The 21,291-nt window shown below is 45.1% G+C and overlaps 1 protein-coding gene across 1 annotated transcript in view; it reads right to left on the reverse strand.

The window, feature by feature from the left end:
* Positions 1-21,291, reverse strand: part of KCNJ6 (potassium inwardly rectifying channel subfamily J member 6) — a 307,645-nt gene that overhangs the window by 81,327 nt on the left and 205,027 nt on the right. Inside the window, exon 3 of the mRNA XM_002761414.6 lies at positions 18,948-19,868. Coding sequence (XP_002761460.2) covers positions 18,948-19,868 — 921 coding nt within the window. The remainder of the gene's footprint in view (positions 1-18,947; positions 19,869-21,291) is intronic.

Here is a 21,291-nt window from a genome sequence, read left to right on the forward strand (position 1 = left end):
AGCGGTACCTGCTTTCTTCCCTTTACCTGAACTCTTCCTGCAGAAATACCTTTCCCGGTTTTCATTTCTTCCCTGTTCCCACTATCTTTGTTCAATTATTTTCCAATGGGTTTTTTTTAAATGAACACTGAAACAAATATAATAAAACCTTTTTACAGTGATTAAGCACTGACATTGACTCTCCTAGCCTATTGTCTAATAGTTTTGTGTTGTGTCAGCCACTGGGCAAATGGTGCCTTCGTGCTAGAGGGGCATGGGAAGTAAGAAAGCACTGAGAAGGTCCCGGAGGGAGAAAGGTCCCTCCTGGGACAGAGGTGGTATCTCCCGCCCTGCAGCCTCAGATACCCGTGGGCCCTGAGTTTTCCTGAAGGCACTTTCTGACGCTGTGGAGGTGACAACTGGATCCACGGGTGGCCGGCTATGGGTTTATCTTGGTGGTTCTCGCCAGGACAGCCTCCCATCACCTTCACCCAGACCCTTGACCTTCCCCACCTTGACAGCTCTTTTAGCAAGGACAAACTCACGTGTTCAAATAGAGAAGGGGCATGGCCAGCTTTGGAGAAAGAGAACTGTTAGTATTTTTAGTATCTTTCAATATCGCCTGACTATGGAATAGTAAGTCACATTTTACATGTAGGCATTTTGCCTTACGTAACTTTAGATAAAGCACCATTGATCAGGTTACATATGTGGCCCTTACTACATTTTAGCAACAAATCAGGTTCTCTGCTGCAGACATCAGCGGTGTATGTGGGAACTTATGTGGAGGCTACAGACTCCCAGTGATGATGAAAACACTGTGTCCTTTTATTATTGCTCTAACTTAGCCCAGGAAGAATGGAAGTACTTTGCATAATGTCATGGAGTGAATTGTGCACCCTCCAAGGTCCTATGCTGAAGCCCTAACTCCCAATGTGACTGTACTTAGAGGAGGTCCCAACGGTGAAATGTCCCATTGTCTACTCATTAGATACTATCAGGTGGGGAACCTGATCCAGTATTTCTAGAAGAGACATAAGAGAGTGCCCCCTCTCTTTGTGCCTGAACAGAGGAAAGGCCCCATGAAGACAGAGTGGAAAAGCCCCATCTTTGAACCAGGAGGAAGGCCCTCACCAGGAACCCAATCTGCCACTACCTCTGTCTGAGACTTCCAGCCTCCAGACCATTAGATAATAAACATCTGTTGTTTAAGCTGCCTAGTCTATGATATTTTGTCATGGCAGCCTGAGCTGACTAGTAAACACAGCATATAACATAGCCAATTTCATGACAGGGGTGTGCTATGGGGAGAGTAGCCCCTAGGGTAGGGTCCTAAAAAGCACTGGGAATGAAGTATTACAAACACGCACACCATAATCATACACAATCTTGCTGCATGCACCATAAATTTGATTCCAGGCATTGTTGCAACCACAAGGGAGACCTGGCTTGTTACAGAACAAACAGGGTCCATCACATAAAAGGAAATCGATGGCTAAGCAAAAGTCCAACTATTCTTAGTGCTGTGACATGAATGAATTTCTCCTGAGAGTTTGCAATAAGGCGGCTGGTGGGGAAGTTAACACCACCTTCTAGCGGACACAGGATCAGTTTCACAGGGCTGGTTTTTACATTATGCAGCTCAATGAAAGTTTCTGTAGCGGGCTTCTAAGTGTTTGGTGGCTCTTTGATCCTCCTGTAGGTGTCAAAGCTGGGTCTGAGACTTCTGGAAGAAGGCAGGAGCTGTGACTTTATGCAGACCTTCCCACGTTTTCCCTCCAGACCAACATGCTGGTGAGTACTGGAGTTAGGAGCTTGGGATTTCTTCTGACAAGTTTCTGGAAGGCAGTGTTTTTGAGCTACCAGTTTATTTCAGATATGCATACTTAGCACCCAGTTGAGCTGGAATAGAACTGATCTCTTTTGTAAACAGAGGGACCTGGTATGAATATCTTCTAGGCATAGCAAGTGCCTAGGTCTTGGCTTCTAAAAACCATTCTCTACTAAAAGAAACAAGGAATCTTTGGAGAAATGTCTGATTCCAGAGCTGGAGCTGAAAAAGTTCAAGATGAGCCTGTAACATCTTTTTGTGCCAGAAAAAAAGGAAGAGCACACAAAATGAGTACGGGAAATTGTTTGAAGGGGAAGAAGCCACTAGAAGGGGTCCCGCTGGATAATTTGAGCATCACAAATAAACAAGAGCAGTAGCAGATTATAATATATTGAATATAAGAGGAATCCATGAATCCATACTGATTAGATAGATAGATCAATACATAACTAAGGGAGGGGAAAAGATCCTCTTTGTAGCTGAAAGCCAACACATCAGTGTAGAAAGAACTGTGCAATCAGAGGTAACCATCACAGAAATTACTGGTTCAGGTTAGAATTATTGATGATGCTAAAAGCGAAGTTTGAGGAGGAGTAAGATATTTACATGGCCTCAAAGTATCTGCTCTGAGATACTTCTTACAAGGTGAAAACTAGTGATTTTATAGTGAAGAAACCTGGCAGACACCATTTGGGCCAGTGATGGAAGTTAACATCACCCAAATTAGGAAAAACCAACCTTATGTGCCTCCTGATATAATGCACTGGGAAGAACACAGCATCACTTTGTATTCTTGCCTCAAACACATAACCTGAGTCTAATCATGAAAAAACAAACAAACAAACACAACAACAACATGGATGAATCTGGAGAACATCATTCTCAGCAAACTGACGCAAGAACAGAAAATGAAACACTGCATATTCTCACTCATAGGCGGGTGATGAACAATGAGAACACATGGACACAGGGAAGGGAGTACTACACACTGGGGTCTATTGGGGGGAATAGGGGAGGGACAGCAGGGGAGGAGCTGAGGAGGGATAGCATGGGGAGAAATGCCAAATGTGGGTGAAGGGGCGGAAGGCAGCAAAACACACTGCCATGTGTGTACCTATGCAACTATCTTTCATGTTCTGCACATATACCCCAAAACCTAAAACGCAATTAAAACAAAAACAAAAACAAAAAAACCTTAAGTTGAGGGACCCGCTACAAAATAACTGGTCTATAGTCTTAAAAAAATTAGTGTCATGAAAAATAAGGAAAGACCGAGGAACTCCACTAGATAATATGAGATTGAGAGGCATGAACAAAGCAGGACCTGGGATTGCCTTGACTATAAGAGGTAATGGTTGGGAAAATAGGCAAAGTCTGAATCAAAGACTTGATTCAGCATTGTATCAATATTCATTTTCTGATTTTCATAACTGCACTGTGGTTTCGTAAGACTGTCTTCACTTTTACATAATGTATACTAAAGGACTTAAGGGGGAAAGTGGCATCATGCCTACAGTTTACTTTGAAATGATTTAAAAATCTCATGTCGACATGCATTCACACATACATCTACATCTGTGCCTGTGTCTAGAGAGGATGACACAGCAAATGTGGTAAAACATGGAAGATCATTCCTTCTGCCCCTAGCTCCTGAGGTAGCATGGCAAGAAGGTTCTGGAGGCTCACCCTCCCCACTTCTCCTTGGATACCTCATATTGATATTGATTAGAAACTTCTGGAAAGGGATCACCCTTCCCATGTTTTGCTCTTCTGAGAGCCAACTTCTTCCTCTGGCAGAGAGGAGGTTTGCCAGGGAAATCAGATAACTCGAAGGGAATCCCTGAGCACATAATTAGGTGGCATGAAAGCATTGGGGCATGGCTGCTCTTGAAGCCCAATTTCCTGGCCCCAGAGAGTCTCTATTGATCTAGACCCACTTTAAAAAGGGCATAGAGACATTCCTAGTTGGCAGAGTCTCTTGTGTGATTTTTGAGGCTGAAATCTGAGGACAAGTTTGCTTTTTGGATGTCTGTTTTAAACTGTCTGTATTTATGTCAGATGGAGTTTATAAGATGTGTGGAATATTGGGTGGGAGGGGGACATATAGAGTAGATTCTTAGTAAAATATGTCTTTAATTTTTTTTTCTCTTAAGAAATGTTTTATTTGGGATTTCCACCCGCCCACCATTATATTAAAGCATCAGGAAAAATGACAGTAAATCAATCATCATGAATGACTTAAATACAAATTAAACTCTGGGTTAATCATGAGGAAAAACCAGGTAAATTATACTTGGGTTTTCACTGGCGGGTGTTCTAGGATGGAATTATGTATGAATACCAATAAGTAGCCCTGGCATGTTCACCCCGTGCCTGCTACCTGAATGTTGTTTGCCCCAGACTCACATTTATCCTTTCCATCCTTTGATATCAGAAACTCGGAAGTCATATGACTCCTGTTTTTTTCTGTTTCTCATGCAAGCATCACTGCTAATTCAGCCTCCCTACTATTTCCCACATGTGCTTCTTCCTCTCCGTATCTCCTACCACTTGATGGGTTCATGTTCCATTGTAATTTCCTTCAATGGCCTCCTCTGATCCTATTTCGCATCTTGTCTTCCCTAATTCATTTTGAAGCAGCCAAATATTTCCCCAATAAAATACAAATGTGCAGATGTCAGAGCGCCCTTGCTTAAGACACTGAAATGACACATATATAACACTTCCGTGATCTGGCCCATGTCGTTGTCTCTTGCTACTCTGTCTCAGATGTTGATTTATCATTTTAAAAATACTTGGGTGATTTTTACATTAAATGACAAGACAACCTTCATAAGAAAGCCAGATGTTGCCCACAACTCCTGGTAGAGCCCAGATTACATAGTGCCAGGTGGAAAGGAAACCCTTCGGAAGGTCTGAGACATATTTAGAAAGGCCAGACCTTATTTTTAGAAAAATCATTTATTTTTTTTATTGAGCACTGACCATATGCCAGATTGTGTTACTTTTTGGGAATAGAAAAAAGGCATAATCTTTATCCTCAAAAGTGCAGTCTACTGAGGACACCCGCATGTGGTCAGTCACCCATGAGACATCATGGAGACTTGCAGGAACTCAGCAGGAGCAGAGAGGGAGGACTTTTGGGGAAGGTTCCACGAGGGACGGCATTTGCAGGGAGATTTGTGGGTAGGAGTTATTGGAAAGGCAATGGAAAAGGGTATCCTAGGCATAGATGATGGCACAGCACATGTGCAGGCCAGGGTTGAAATAATCCATGGCATAGTCAGGAATTTCAGCAGCTTATGGAGGTAGTGGGAAAGGTGGCATGTCTATGACAGGCAAAGATGGTTGGTCTCAATTCTCTAGCTCCTCAGAAGCTACTGAGAATGTCTAAGCTGGGAGTGAGGAGATGAGATTCTTGCACTACAAGTTTATTCTGACAATGGTGAGGAAGGGTATTGCAAAAATGAAAGACTGTATTGAGGGAGATCAGTATGGGAGCATGGTAATCGTCAGGCGGGAGGGCTTAGAGGCGTGAACCAGGGCAGCAGCCACGCCCCTGAGAGGACAGGATGTTTGAGTACTAGAGACAGGTACAGGATGGAATGGACAAGCTTAGCCAGGGCTGCCTCACATGGTTGCAGGATGTATACTGCACAACTCACCACATCTAAGGGGTACAGCTATCTAGACCTATTACACATATTTCCCAGCAGATGGCAGTAGAGTGTCTCGAGGAGGGATGCCTTTTGCTTATTTGCATAAGAGAGTCTATGGGCTGGCAGCAGCCCCATGGGAATAGCTGGGCTGTGGAGCGAAGAGCTCAAGATGACGGCCAGGTTTCCAACCTGGGCGCCTGGGAGACAGAGTTCCTTTCATCAAGATGTGTAATGCATGACAGGGAGCAAATCTGAGTTTAGGACACATTCTGTTCGACTTGAGAGCCACCCCGATGGAGATGCCCAGGAGGACACAGCTGGCGGGGTCTGTGGCTACAGAGAGAGGCATGGAGCTGTGCCTGTGGGAACTACTGAGTGCTGATGGAGCTGGTGCCCAGAGGCAGGAAAAGATTGCCTGGGAAGATGTGCAGAAGGGAAGCACTGAGGGCCCAGGACAGAGCTCTGGGGAACCACCGAGGTTTTAAATTTGCAGGTAGAGGAAGGGAATCTTGAAGGGGACAGGGAGGAGGCCATTGGAACTGTTTGCCTGGAGTTATTCCCACTGCCAGAAGATAGAGGCTTCAGGTTGACCAAGACCAGGTTAACTTTTTTTGTGTGTGTGGCAATTTTAAGTGACTCAGGACTTTTTTTCTGTGTGCTTAAGAGACCAGTCTGGTTTGGGACCACACAGGGGATTTCACTCATTGATTCCTCCACACATTTTCTCTGTACCTATGTAGTTATCCAGGCCTACTGTGGCCCAGGAACTGCTCTGGGAACTGGGAGGATAGCAATGAGCAAGACAAGGTGTTGCTCTCACGGAGCTTACGTTCTAATTGGTAATGACTAAATTAATGAGATATGTCAGCTGACCATGAGTACCACGCGGCGTGGTATGATGCACAGTGGTCAGAGAGCTAGTTTCTCCTGGGTAATCAGAGAAGACCTCCCTGAGCAAGATCTCTGTGCTCAGGATTGAAAACCCGAGTGGCTTCAACATGTCAGCTTGGGAAGAGACTGGAGGTGAGAGCAGACAAGCAGGCAGGGGCCAGGCCTGGAGGGTCTTACAGGCCACGAATTTTCCACATGCAGTGAGAATCCACTGGAGGGTTTTAAACAAGTGAGTTGATTTTCTCTGATTTCTGTCTGATGAAGAGTTCTCTGGCGGTTCTGTGCCAAGTGAACTTTGGTAGCGTGGTCATTTGTAGATAGACCAGTGGAATGTCACTGACTCCACATCACGACAACTTAATCTGGGATGGTGGCCATAGAGACAGATATATGCTGGAAGTAATACCCAGAGAACTTCCATGCTAGGGGAATGAGATCAATCTCCGATGATGCTGCCGTTTTTGACTTGAGTCACTGTATGGTTCATCATGACATTTATGGCCCTGGGGAAGATGAAGAGTGGAACAGATTCTGGAGGACCTGGGAAATCTTTAGCTTCTGCTCTGGCCACACTGGTTGTACAAGCTTGTTAGGCCAAATATGCACTTAGAACTTTGAGTGCAGAGCTCTGGGGAGAGGTTAGTACTGAAGATGGAAATTTGGTGTCACATGGAAAAAGATGGTAATTAAAGCCAAGGGCCTGTTTGAAGTCACTGAGAAGGAACGTGGAGGATAGGACTCTTGCTGGAATAGGCTCTGAGGCATTTTGGGAAGAGGCGACTAGTTTGCAGAGGAGAATGGAAAGGCGCTCCTACTGAGGCAGGAGGGCAAGCAGTAGCGAAGTCATGAGTGGCGGGGAAGAAAGTGCTGGAGAGGGAAGCTGTGGTGAAGGGCACTGATGGTGTGCAGGGGCCAGGGAACACAGGAGCAGCGCAGTGGTCCTTGGGTCTGGCAGGATGGAGGCTGTTGGTGAGTTTTGGTGGTGTGGGAATGGAAGCCCGTTTGAGATGGGAAGTAAGACAGTGGCAAAGGAGAGGACAGGCGATTATTTCTAGAAGTCCTGTGGGTAAGAGAGCTGAGAAATGGGATGGTACTAGAAAGGGACCTGGCACCCAAAGAAGTATAGTTTTGTTTTTGTTTGTTCTTTGAGGTGGTAGATATTAGGGAATGTTTTGATGTTGATGGAAATGAAACTATTAGGAAAAATTGGTGATGGAGAAAAGAAAGAATATGGTTATAGTCCAAAAGTCTTGGAGTAGGCTGAGGGGATGGGATGCGGAGATGCTCCTTGATGGAACAGGGCTCCATAGTAACAGCAGGGAAGGAAGAGGGAGAGGCCCAGGTGTGTGGCAGATCGGTCATGAGAAGATGCCAGTGTTCAGTCTGATTGCTTCTATTTTCTCAACTAAGCATGAGACCAGGTTGCTATCTAAGTGGGAGGTGGTGTTGTAAGACTGAAGAGCGAGAAGAAAGTGGACATCATGAGTTTGGTGGGTTGGAAGATAAAAAGACTAAACATTTAAATTAAATTCATATTACATCTGTGGATTTCATTTCATCATAAGAGGAGACCCTAGGGTGGGACGTGTGACAGACATCCCCTGAAGGCAAATGCACAAAACTTCTAAGACCCTCCCTGCTCACTGGGCCACCACCTTCCTGGGTGATGGGTGCTCCTTGTTCGTGAGATGCTCCTTGTACCTGGTTGAGTGTGTGTCAGACTGTGCTCAAGGAAAGAAACACCACTGTGCCATTCTACCTTTCAACGTGGCAGCAGAGGACACCTTGGCTCGCTGCCACAGGAACTCAAAGTGCCCACAGTGAGTCTCTCCAATATTGGGGATGAAAAATCCAGCCACAGATGAGGCTTTTGCTAATTCATCCACCAAAGCCAGGATGTGACTCTGTGTGGCTGTACTGGAACCCAGCCCCGCCCTGCCCTGCTGGACCTGGCTTGTGGGTCGCCCATGAAGCTGCCTTCCCTCTCACTTGTAGTCATGACCCATCTGTTGTTGGCTCATGTGACCTCTCTCTTCTCCTAGCCTTGGGGGTATGAGGTGACACAGGGTCTGCAGGCCAGGCTGAACATGCTGAGGTTTCTTTGCGGGAGCAAAAAGCAATTCTGCTGGAGGGACCAGGGGAGTGCTTGGAAGTCTCCCTTGACCCATCTGTGTTGGATCTCACGAATCCTTAACATCTAATCTCGGGGGGATCACGAAGCAGCAGCACTTCTGTTCCCCTGAGGTTGCACACCGTTTCCAACTTTGTTTGAGGAAACAGAAAGTGCATTTTACGGAGTATGTTAAGCAAACAAAGGCCTGCTTTTCGTGACTACTTTAGCTTTCCAGGTTGTATTAAACATACTTAATTCTGGACCAATGCGAATGGACCCTTGGTTTATTTTAGACTCAGTCTCTGCAGTGTAGTCATCTCTGCCATCCCATTACTCATCAAGCCCTCCATTATCTGTCCACTTTCATAGATTTCTAATGATATTTGCGCTATATAAAACATGCTTGAGGAAATGCATTTACTTAGCAGATGCATAATTAAAATCCTCGCAGGACGGCCTCAGGACTAGTCGTCATCATCATCATCATCATCCTCATCATCCTCATCTCTCAAAAAGGATCCTGTTGAATGTTTTACAGTGGAATGGAAACCCCAGCTGAGTTTAATTAGGCTGATCAAAGCCTATATCTTTTTATTATCCTGCTTTCTCCCAGGGAATTCAGAGTCAAAATTGATTTTTCCCTTTCAATGTTAAACTTAATTTTTTCCTCCCCTAAGGGTTTGTAAGCTGGCCGCTTGGTTTCACTTACGGTTATACTTGGCTCGGCCCCAAGGCATTTTGGATGGGGTTAGCCCAGAGCTTCAGCTGGCACAGTCACCTGATAACACTGAATTGGGGAGAATTGGAGGGTGGGAGCCTGTAGGCTGCCCTTTTGAGGGACTCAATGCCAACTGTTATGCAAGACTGGATTACCCCTGCCTGCCTCCTTCAGTCAGGGAAGGGGAACCCAGTGGAGAAGCCATGGCCAGTAATCCAGAAATTACATATCATCGAGCCACAGCTGTCACTGCATTAATGAACTCTAATAAATAACCACTACCTTGGAGCTCCTCAAACATGCCATAGGATTTGTATAGCCTCCTCTAGAGGGGCACTGGAGCAGACAGACTAGGTAGCAGGGCAGCCCTGAGACTGCATCCTAGCTTTATCACTTCACCAGCTGGGTGGCCTTGCCCAAGTTACTGTCTTCCAAACCCCCACCCCCACCCAAGAGCCAACTTCCTCATTTGTTAAATGAGAATGGTACCCACATCTCAGGATTGCTTTGAAGATGTAAAATATTCCATGCAAACCATCTAATAAGGTAGCTGGCATCCAGCAGGCAGGAGATGAATGACAGCTACGAGAATTGTATGATTCACAGAATAATAGTGTCACTCTCTCAATTGATTGAGCACCTATTAAGTACCAGGCTCCATGATGAAGGACGTGCATGACTGTCTCATGGAATCTCTTTGTAGGTACAAGCATCATTCCCATTTTTCAGAACGGGGAAAAAAAACATTTTGTAAGGTAAGGAACATGATATACTCAACCACAGGGATAGTCAAGAGTGGAACAGAATTTGAAATCAGTCTGTCTGATCTCAACCTTCAACAATGAAGAGAATTTAAAGGCTGGAGAAGTTTTGCAAAGCCGCAAGCCACAGATTCATTTCCTGGCAAGTCTAGTGTGCTTGGCAGTATACAATGGCCAACTTGTCAAAATGTTAATGTGACATTTTATATCAGGCAAGATAGGCTAGATTTTACCTTGATGACAAGCAACCCAAATTTCAGTGCCTTAACCCAACGTAAGGTTATTTCTCAGTCATCCTATATATCACACGAGACTTGGCTTGGGGTCTACTCTTCCAAGACAGACGAGGGTCAGGATGACAGAAGCTTCTCCGTGACATGTGCTTCCATGAGAACCTTAGAAGTGGGAAGGGAACACACTTTGGCTTGTAAAGTTTCCACCAGAGGGACTCACTCTTAATGTTTCTATTGATGGGGCTACTGATTGCACGGCCATGTTCAACAGGAACAGGGAAATGTAACCTAATGTGTGTCTGGAAGGATGAAAGCTGGACATTTTTAATGAACACACTAATGACTACCACACATTTCAAAACCTAACTCAAATAAATAATTTTCAGCTCAGCTTCCTGGTTTTCACAACTGTGAGGTGATCTGTGGTAGACTGAAATTGTTGCTCTCGATGATTTATTACTATCATAGGATAATTTTATCCTATGAAAAAATTATGTTTCCCCATTTCATTGACATCAGGCACTGCCATATGACTTGCTGTGACTGATAAATTGTGAGCAGAAGCGAGTGTTTGGCCATGTCTTGCTTTCCCTGACATGAGAACAGCGTGTCCTAGGTAGAGGCTGCTCCTTCAGTCTGCAGCTTGGAGAAAACAGGCTGTGAATACAGCTGCTGCTGCCATGTACTGTGAATGAGAAATAAAGTGCTGTTTTCAGCCTTTGGGGTTGTTTGTTACTGCAGCATAACTTAGCCAAAGCAGACTGATACGGTATCTATTATTCTTTCTATGTAAACAGAGAATAATGAAATGGGCTACCCAGAAATCCACATTTGCTGCCTGCTTTGTTGAAGTGCAGCAGTACTTTAAAGCAGAACTATCTATCAGAACTTACCATGTAAGTAAATATGATTTGGTTGGGTTAACCAGCCCAGAAATGCACTTTCTAAATTGGAACATAGGCGGATACTTTAGGATTCTTACGAAAAATCTAGGAGAGGAAATGGGAATACAGAAATTGTATTGTTTTCAAATGTAAATGATTAGTCTTGTTCTCACTGAACAGTTGCCTCAGAAGACCTGGGAGTAATCTACATTCATGTCCACTTTTGGCAGAAATTGGAATGAGGAGACGTTACTATCTATAGGAATGCAAAGTCCTTTCTGACTGAGGCCAGTGATTCTCATTAACTCAGATCCCATTGATTTGTCATTCACGGCAGGTAGCCGGGGCGGAGGCCAGGCTGGCTTTTCCCCTCGCGTTGTGCTTGTGCATGGTGTGCCTTGGTGCTCGCAGGTTGACACTCCAGCTTTGACTGTTCAGAGTTGCTGTAGAGGGGAGTCATTTGTCATTTTGTCACGGCACTAGCTGCAAGGTTCCTGGGGACAATGAAGCTGCTCGCTGGGACGGGGCCTCCTGACTGCCTGACCTCCTGTCCCTGCAAAGCTTTCCTTTTTCTTGTTTTTCATCTGTGTGGTCTATAGAGGAAGAAGTGATCTGCTCTAATGGAATTCGGGGAGTTGAAAGGTTACCCGTGAGTAGGTACCACTGTTGTTCCCATTGTAGAGTTGAAGAAATGGAGACAGACAGAGGTTATGTAAGCCAGGGAAGGGACAACTGCGACTTGAACCCGGGATGGCCTCATGCTCTAACTGACACAAAGGGGCACAGATGAGCTGAGCTATAGCTGAGAGAGGTTCATGTGGAAAAAATAAGCTTATTAAGTAATTAATTTAACAAACAAGGTTATAAGTGGGTGGGTGTGCCGCTGTGGAGCAAGGGCATGATTGACTGGAGAAGCAGCACCTCAGGCTGCTTAACTGTTTAGTAAGTGTGTCTATGTGTGTATGTGTATCCATGTGTGTGTATGTGTATTTGTGTGCATGTGTGTGGATGTATGTGTGTATACACGTGTATACGTATTTCTGTGCATGTATGTGTATCTGTGCATGTGTGAACACATGTGTATGCATGTGTATGTGTGTGCATGCGTATACATGTGTGCATGTGTATCTCGGCATGCATGTATGTGTATCTGTGCATGTGTGCGCACATGTGTATGCATGTATGTGCATATGTGTGTATATGTATGTGTGTATATCTGTATGTGTATTTGTCCATGTGTATGGGTATTTGTATGTGCATGTGTATGCACGTGCATGTGTGGAGTGTGTGTGTGTGTCTGTGTGTGTAAATTTACATAGCTTTCCCCAGTGATCCTCTTCCGGTCATTAGAAATTGTGGAGTATAGCTGCTTTGCTGGCAACCTGCTGTCCGCACTCATATAACTGAAAGCCCCAGGAAATAATAAAACTATTTGTTTAAGGATATGCTAATTAGAGGCTTCACACAATTTGATACTCATCTCCTAATTGGATGGTGCTATTCCTTTGCAAGATGAGTATTGACTTTAGAGTTTGGGTCTGAGCTAAATTTAGATGCTAGTCCAATTTTGTCCAATGGCTTTGAATTCTGCATTGTACATATTGGGAGATCATCACTTACTTCTATTGAGCATCTAATTTAGTGGCTTCTCATGGCCCATTTGAAGAAGGAAGAACAATGGATTTTCTGGGGCTGGTGAACAATGAACAATTTGTGCTTTTTTTCAATCACAGTAATATACAGTGACCTTGACTCCTTGTCTTCTAAAGTATGGGAAATGTTTAGTAGTTATAATGCTCGGTTTCTTACAGTAGCCTGCCTTTTGGAAGGAGTGGTAGAAAAGTTAAGACTGCGTGCACCGTAGCATCCCAAATCCAATTAAGACATTTGGTGAACTAGAACACAGTGTCCCCAAGCTGCAGAAGATTACAGAGAGTTTACCATATTTGGGGAGTAGCTGTCATCAGTTAGCCAATGATACTACTGGGATACATTATATTGAGACAGACATTTTGGAAGAAAACCCTGAATAAATGAGTTATACTTAATGCTCAAAAAGAAAGGAGAGCCGGATTTCTTGATTTAATGGGTAGCAGATTTTGACCTAGGAAAAACGTATTCATATGTCTTTAAATTAAAAAAAATCACTCCTTATAGAGATTTTCCAGAAACATGCCTCTATGAAGAGTTTCAACCAAGTTTTTTTTTTTTTTTTTTTTTTTTTTGAGATGGAGTTTCGCTCTTGTTACCCAGGCTGGAGTGCAATGGCGGGATCTCGGCTCACCGCAACCTCCACCTCCTGGGTTCAGGCAATTCTCCTGCCTCAGCCTCCCGAGTAGCTGGGACTGCAGGTGTGCGCCACTATGCCCAGCTAATTTTTGTATTTTTAGTAGAGACGGGGTTTCACCATGTGGACCAGGATGCTCTCGATCTCTTGACCTCATGATCCACCTGCCTCGGCCTCCCAAAGTGTTGGGATTATAGGCGCAAGCCACCGCGCCCGGCCTCACCCAAGTTCAGAGCTCATCAATTAACTCTTTTCCAGGCTAGGTGGTTGGAGTTATAACTCTTAAGAGAAAAATGGCAAAACTGGAGATAATGGCTTGCCAATGGAGGGATTAGCAGTAAATTATCAAAAGAAGAAAAATAAGATTTGAAAGATGTGGTGGCTATGAAATATCATTATAGAAATAGCTTAAGAGCCTTGTGAAGCTCACCCTCAGTGGTCTTATCTCTTCAAAGGCTGCAATTGCACATTCTCCCTACTACAGTAGATTGGCATTTTGATTACAGTAAAGAAAAATGGTGCTTGGAAATCAGACTTGACAGAACATCATGTTCCTCCAGGGGTACTTTTGTAGACAATGCCTATTTAAGTTTGATTTCAGAATTGTTCTGTGGTACATCTCATTTTGATATATGGTTGTTTAAAATTCATGTGGATGCCTACATAATTTAAAAATGAATTGATAACACTTGGAAACAGAAGAGCCTTAAGGAAAAAGAGGAACTAATGGTAGGAGAAAAGAAAAGAGGGTACATGAATACCAGCCATCTGCACAGGAGATATCAGTTGTCCTTTCTGGGTGCATTTCTCCACCGAATCCTCATCAATCAGCAGCACTCGTGGTGCAAAGGGCACTGAACACAGCGTGCCAGACAACACCATCGATGGCTATGGCTCTCATGGTCCTGGCCTGCTACTGGCTGTTTGACCTTAGCCAAGTCACGGGTCTTGCTGGGCTTCCGTTTCCTCATCTGTAAAATGGGCAAAGATTCCCTCCAACTAAAATATTTTATAATCCGTGATGTGATTTATGTGAGTAAACTCTCTGCCTGGGAATAACTATGCTCGTGACAGAACTGAGCCTTTCTATGGTGAAAGATGGGTTTCCTTCACCTATTTCCAGTGAACACTGGCTGTCCTTCTTGGTAACTCCCAGGTGGCAACTTGCGATTAATCAGCCCTGCCTCCTTGTCTATAAGGTGTTCTCTGGTATGTTTCATTCACCACTTTCCTCCAGTGTTTTATGCAGCATTTAAATCTTTCAGAAGTTCTCTTCTTCTTTTTTTTTTTTTTTAAGACAGAGTCTCGCTCCGTCACCAGGCGCCAGGCTGGAGTGCAATGGCACAATCTCGGTTCACTGCAACCTCTGCCTCCCGGGTTCAAGCAATTCTCCTGCCTCAGCCTCCTGAGTAGCTGGGACTACAGGTGCGTGCCACCATGCCCAGCTAATTTTTGTATTTTTAGTAGAGACGGGGTTTCACCATGTTGACCAAGATGGTCTCGATCTCTTGACCTCGTGATCCACCCGCCTCGGCCTCCCAAAGTGCTGGGATTATAGGCGTGAGCCACTGCGCCCGGCGAAAGTTCTCTTCTTTAAGAAAAACTTACCAGAAACAAACAAACAAACAAACAGAGATGGAAGAAGAACCCAGATTAAGAGGCTTCCAAGAGATCTCAACCAATGACCACGTGTTAACTTATTTGGATCCTGATTCAAACAAGCTGATTGTAAATTAAAAAAAAATTGTGACGTTTATGAGTCAATTGGAAGTTTGAACACTCAGTGGATGTTGGATCTTAAATTACTGGTCATTATCTTAGGTGTCATCATGGTGTTATAGCTATGTTTTTAAAAGAGTCCTTATCTTTTAGGGACACCAACTGAAATATTTGCAGATGAAATGACATGATTCTGGGGGGCAGCCAGCGAGTGGGGGTACAGAGGAAGCAAGTTTGACCATGAATTGATCATCGCTGGAGCAGAAAGACGGGGACTCAGGGGTTAATGATACTACCGGGTCTGTTTTTGTGTAAGTCTGATAGGTTCCATCAAAAGAAGTGTGAAATAACCCAAAGGCTTAACTGGGACTCATCCTTGCAGGCACGTTGGCTGAGGTGTGGGCAGGTGCTGCCGGCTGCCGTTGCATAATCGCTGGGGGTAAATGTGGAAGTTCGTCAATCAGCAAGGCCTAGTGGGGCTGACTGGCAGCAAGCCCAGCGCTGTGTGGCTGTCATCTTGCCTCGAGGCCCGTTTGCCCTCTATAAATAACAGTCTATATGAATGCTTTACTATTTTAACACACATGGGCCACAGCTGCTGAGCACGTTTGTTTACGTAGCCATGAAACCTTCTGTAAACACCACTATCTCAAAATCGCCCATGTGTCAGGAACATAAACAGCCCCCTTTAAAAATATATCTGCAGATGAGACACGGCCAGCTCCTAGATGTCTGAGTGGCTGGTGTCAGAATTTTCCAAGGTTTGATTCATTTTCAAAAATAGAACCACATGACAGGAAGGTTCTTGAAAGGTCACCTGGCATGTCCCTCTGACTTCAGGCAGGACCAGGCCAGTACCATTCACAAAGGATGCGGGGCTGTTCTGTGTGGGCGTGGGTCTGTCTTCTGTGCAGGCCCTTCAAGGCATGAAAGGGGGCTCATGTCCAGCCTTGAAGGATCCCACTTTCATTTTCTAAAAATGGAACCTGATCCTGCAATGCGGCTGGCTTTGGAAGGCATCCACAGAGCACCACTCCCCTGCACCGGGCCTGAGCTCCCAGCAGACAGAAGGACCCAGGTGGCCTCCTGTGAGGCAGACGGAAGGACCCAGGTGGCCTCCTGTGAGACAGCTCGGGTCTCTGGAAAACACCAAGTTGGATCATCCTGTGCCCGGGACGCCTGCTTCCTATCAGGGAAGAGGGCACGGAGTGAAGGTGGCCACGTGGGCCTCCCCTCCTCCCTGGAAAAGGCCTGCTCCTTGAGACCACTGAGCACAGCAGGTTAAGGTCAACTGTGACATTTCTGAAAGAAGTGATGAGCACGGGGAAGCTGTTTTGTGTCAGCTTGCGATTATCATTCATGGCACTACAGTCAATCATTAAATTCCTGTGAATTTGTTTTCCTCGACTGTGCATTTGGTCCACATTTTTTCTTCCTGTGGTTTTGAAAGATTGAAGAATTTTTGTCCCCTAAGGGGACTGTTTAATGCCCATAAATTGAGCTTTTTCATTCACAAGGAAACAGTATCCCGCTGAAGTGTAAGGGATCTGTTGTGCTGGGGGTACTGAGATGAACGACTGCCCTGAGGAAAAGACCAAGACACGTCCAGTTTCCAGACACCTCCAGAACTTCTAGAACACCCCCACAAGTCTAGAAGTTAGAAAAGTACTTTTAAAGAGAAAATGAGTAGCAGTTGCCTTGTCCCAGGGACAGGGTTGAGTGTTTGGATTGGTTTGCTGGTAATTACTCGGATTTCTCGATGAAAGCTGTGGAAAGGCCAGAGGATGCTCAGAGGCAAGTATCACCGTTAAGTACCCAGAAAACCATGTTCCTCCCTTTGGAAAGGCTCATTCATTACCAGCTGTCATCAGAAAGACAGGGTCTGCCCCAGGGAGAATTTTGACGTCACAAAGATAATTTGCTTGTTCCAGATTCGCTCATTTTATGGGATTGGGCTTTGGTTTGAGGGAACGCAAAGCTTAACTCCTGCAATTTGAAGCTCAGATTAACATCCGTAACTAGAGGGTATGTCTCCAGAGCTTAGAGATACTGCCTTTCCTCACGTCCTCCTGGGGGAATTGATGGTGAAAAGCTAAAAGACAAACTGCCTCTTGAGTGGTCAGTTGATAGTGTCAGAGGCTGTAGCTCTGTGGCCGCTAGGGGGATCCAGAGTCCCTGAGCTCAGCTGACATTGGGGAAGTTTCTGGTCTGTAGGAAAGTGACAGCTCCCTGTTTGAATTATTTCTCCTTCTTCCCTCCTCCCCAGCCTCCTCTCCTCCTCTCTCCCTCCTCCCTTTCTTGTCCCTCCCTCCTCCCCTAGCTGCCTCTCTCCTCCTCTCCTATCCCTCCTCCTCCTCCCCTGCCTTCCATTCTCCTCTTTCCTCCTTTCTTCCTCCCCTTTTCCTTCTCTCCTTTCTCCCTTCCTCCTTCCCTGCCTGACCTTCTACTTCTCCCTTCTATCTCCCTCCCTCCTCCCCTCCCTCCTTCTCTCCCCTCCACTGAACTATTGCCTCACAAGTGCACCCCCAAATCAGGCTCAAGGTAGAGATAGCCCTGTTAACATCCGCAGAACGTATGTCGTATTCCGTAACACAAGTGACTTCCGATATTCTTTAAAGCTACTTTCCGATTAGGCTGCTGTGCCTTTCGTTCTATGGAAAGGAGCTACCACTGAGCTCCATGCAAAGCCCTTTACTCACATTTTCATTGTTTGCTGCACTTAAAAACCCTGTTGCAAAAGTTTCACACCACCACCAAAAGAGAAATTTGTTAGAGGTTGTGACCTCGCCTGTTGGGTACCGGGAGGTAGAAACAGGGGACCCATGGCTTTCCCCTGAAAGGCATCACAGATTAAGTTACTTGTCACAGGGTGATGAAGACACTGGTAATGCAATTTCAGACAATTCAACCACCCGAACCTCAAGCTGAAGACTCAAAAGCATAGAAGGGCGGATGGAATCAGGAAAAAGCGCACCAAAGACACTATTACTACCTCCAAGAACAATAATGGCCTTCATGAATCAGGGTTCTGGTTTATACTTTTCCTGTGAGGCACTGTGGTCAGCTTGAGTCACAGCTGATGGCGCTGTTTCAGGGGATGTAACAGACAAATATGGGCGGAACCTGCTTTGCTGTTGTGAGGTGTAACATGCAAATTTCAGGTATTAGCGAAGGCATCAGTAAAAACAGACCATTTTCTCTATTTCCTGAACAGATCATCTTCCTTAAACATCCCAGTGATTAGCCATTAACAGCAGGAGGGCCAGCGGGATTAGAATGAATGGATCTTCAACTTTTTCCTTTTCTGTTAGAGTTATTTACTGTGTCTACAGCATTATACTTACCAGGGGCTTGGCAGGTCAAATGGAAGAGATACTAGGCACTCACTTCATGCAGAAGAAAAACCAATGCTATCGGCCTTGTAAATGACTCTCAGAGAATGGGTGAAACTGCACTTTTATTAAAGCAGTTTTTCAGGCTTCCTTTGAAAGGCTTAACTTCCTCCTCCTAACTTGGTCATAAATAACCTCAAGTATTGAAATTAGCCATGTTTTAAAGCCATTTAGGATGTGCTTTAGAGACAGATCAGATTTTAATTTGGGTAAATATTTGGAGACTTAAAATATATTATATGGTGATATTTCATTGTTCATTAATTTATTTTCCAAGAGACTTTAAAAAACTAAACGCTTAAGCTTCCTGGCGTATATACTTCAGGTCACACACATAGGCATACTACTTCATGAAGCAAGGGGATGTTGTCAGTATTGAGTGAGGTTCAGTATTCTAGATCTTGTAATAGATAAGAACACCAGGTCCAGTTTAAAATGGGCATCTATCCCACAGCCGTCCCAGGACAGAACACATCTTACCTGTGGCTTCCACCATTCCTTCCAGGATGACCACAATTTCCAGTTCCTCTTTCGGCAGCTGGGCTTTGGAGATCTCCCAGAAAGGACTCTGTTGGTTAATTTCGTGGCTAATGATCAGTGGTGACACCAGAAACAGACGGTCATCCCCTGTGTAATACCCTACGTTGATATCTGTCTGGTTCAACGGGATGAACTCCCCCTCCGAGGTCTGTTTGGATTTGATCAACTTGGCTCTGATGGAAGCCTCCACAATGTGGGAATTCCTAAGGTCCCCTACCCGGAACATCAGGCACAGCTTCCCATCCCGCATAGAGATCACTGCATGGGTGGAAAAGACCAGGGTCTCTGCCCTCTTCTTGGGTTGGGAGATCTTTACAAACATGCATCCCACCATGAATGCATTGACAATGGACCCCAGCACAGACTGGATTAAGAGGAGAATAATTCCCTCCGGGCATTTATCCGTGATGACCCGGTAGCCATAACCAATGGTGGTTTCTGTCTCTATTGAGAATAAAAAAGCAGAGACAAACCCGTTGAGGTTGGTAACACAAGGAGTCCATGAGGGGTCCTCTATGTGGTCCATATCTCCCCGGATGTACGCAATCAACCACCAGATCATTCCAAAAAAGAGCCAGGTCACTGTGTAAACCATGACGAAAATCAACAGGTTGAATCTCCACTTCAGGTCAACTAAGGTGGTGAAGATATCGGTCAGGTAGCGATAGGTCTCCCTCACGTTGCCGTGATGAACGTTGCACTTTCCGTCTTTCCTCACGTACCTCTGGATTTTCCTTTTGGTCCGGTCTCGGCTGATGTGTCTTGGCAGGTCATCCCTGGCCTGCTTAGGCAACTTTGGCTGGTGAATGGCCACTGGGCTCTCGACGTCCTGATCCATGGAGTCGCCCTCCAGGACGTTAGCTGGTGGTTTGGAGAAAGGAAAAGAAACGCTGAATGAAAGCCTGGCTCTTTGAGGACAATGGAACAGCACACTTTGTCTGGGCTGGTGAAGCCAAATACCATTTGTGAAGCTATAAACAAAGTAGACAGAGCCATTTTTATTCCATGCCATCTGGATAGGCCTCTAGTTGACTTGGACTTCTGTGCTCTTCGATCTAGTTTGTGTAAGCACTTCACCATCCTGCCCACCAGGACGGAGCTTATTGCTACAAACTTGTGTCCCTGCCAGCAGGTTCTACTGAGTCAGCTCTCACAGAGGGATGCCTCCCCACTCTGTCTGAGATGTTGTAGCATGGGAGAGGCAGGAAGCTCTGAATGGAGTCCTCTTTGGATTCAGACAGTCTTGGCTCTACTACTTAGCAATGCTTAGTGGTCCAAGAGCCCACTAAGAGTTATGGTATGTCACGATATCTTTTATGGCCAGTATTGTATCCCTGCCGAATCCATATGGGGCTTGAGCCCCAACCCCTAAAGTGACTATATTTGGAGATAAGGCCTTCAAGGAGATAGTTAAAGGTTAAATGAAGCCATAAGGGCGGGGCTCCAATCTAGTAGGACTGGTGTCCTTATGAGCAGAGGAAGAGACACCAGGGGCCACACAAACAGAGGAAAGGCCATGTGAGACGCAGGGAGGAGGTGGCCCTCTGCAAGCCAAGAAGAAGGGGCTTCCAGAGACCAACCCTGCCGACACCTTGATTTCTCCAGCCTCCAGAACCATGAGAAAATAAAGGCCTATTGTTTAAGCCACCCAGTCTGTGATATTCTGTTATTGGCAGCCTGAACTAACAAACACACTATCCAAATTCATGAGCCTCAGTTTCCTCATTTACATAATGATTGTGATACCCAACTCACAGCGTCATTGTAAGGTTAAACAACACCGTGTATGTGATGTGTGCCTGTGTGCAAAGCACACGCAATCAATGTTTCTTCAGAATAAATTGTTCCCCTGTCACTTTCCTTATATTTAGGGTAAGCATCTTGAACAAGCGCTTTGAATTATTGGCCAAATCTCAAGGTTTAAAAACATTTCTGTTTTTTGTTGGTAGGTACGCATGCATCGTACTTTAATGGTTGATTCAATGCCGAGGTATTGAAAAAGGCTGGGGAAATGTTCTCTCTCTTTCTGTGTGCTTACATATTTGCTTTAGTTTCTGCCTCCTCAATATTCAATATCTGTAATTTTAGCTTGAGGTTATTTTCTTTTTTTTGAAAAAAATTTTTTTTTAGAGATAGGGTCTCACTGTGTCATTAGGTCACTGCAGTCTCGATCTCCTGGGTTCAAGCACTCCTCCCATCTCAGCCTCCTGCCTGAGTAGGCACAGGAGGCACAGGCGGCACAGGCTCATGCCACCATGCTCAGCTATTTTTATTTTCATGGAGA

The sequence above is a fragment of the Callithrix jacchus genome, chromosome 21 (assembly GCF_049354715.1).
Source record: "Callithrix jacchus isolate 240 chromosome 21, calJac240_pri, whole genome shotgun sequence".
NCBI classification, from domain to species: domain Eukaryota; kingdom Metazoa; phylum Chordata; class Mammalia; order Primates; family Cebidae; genus Callithrix; species Callithrix jacchus.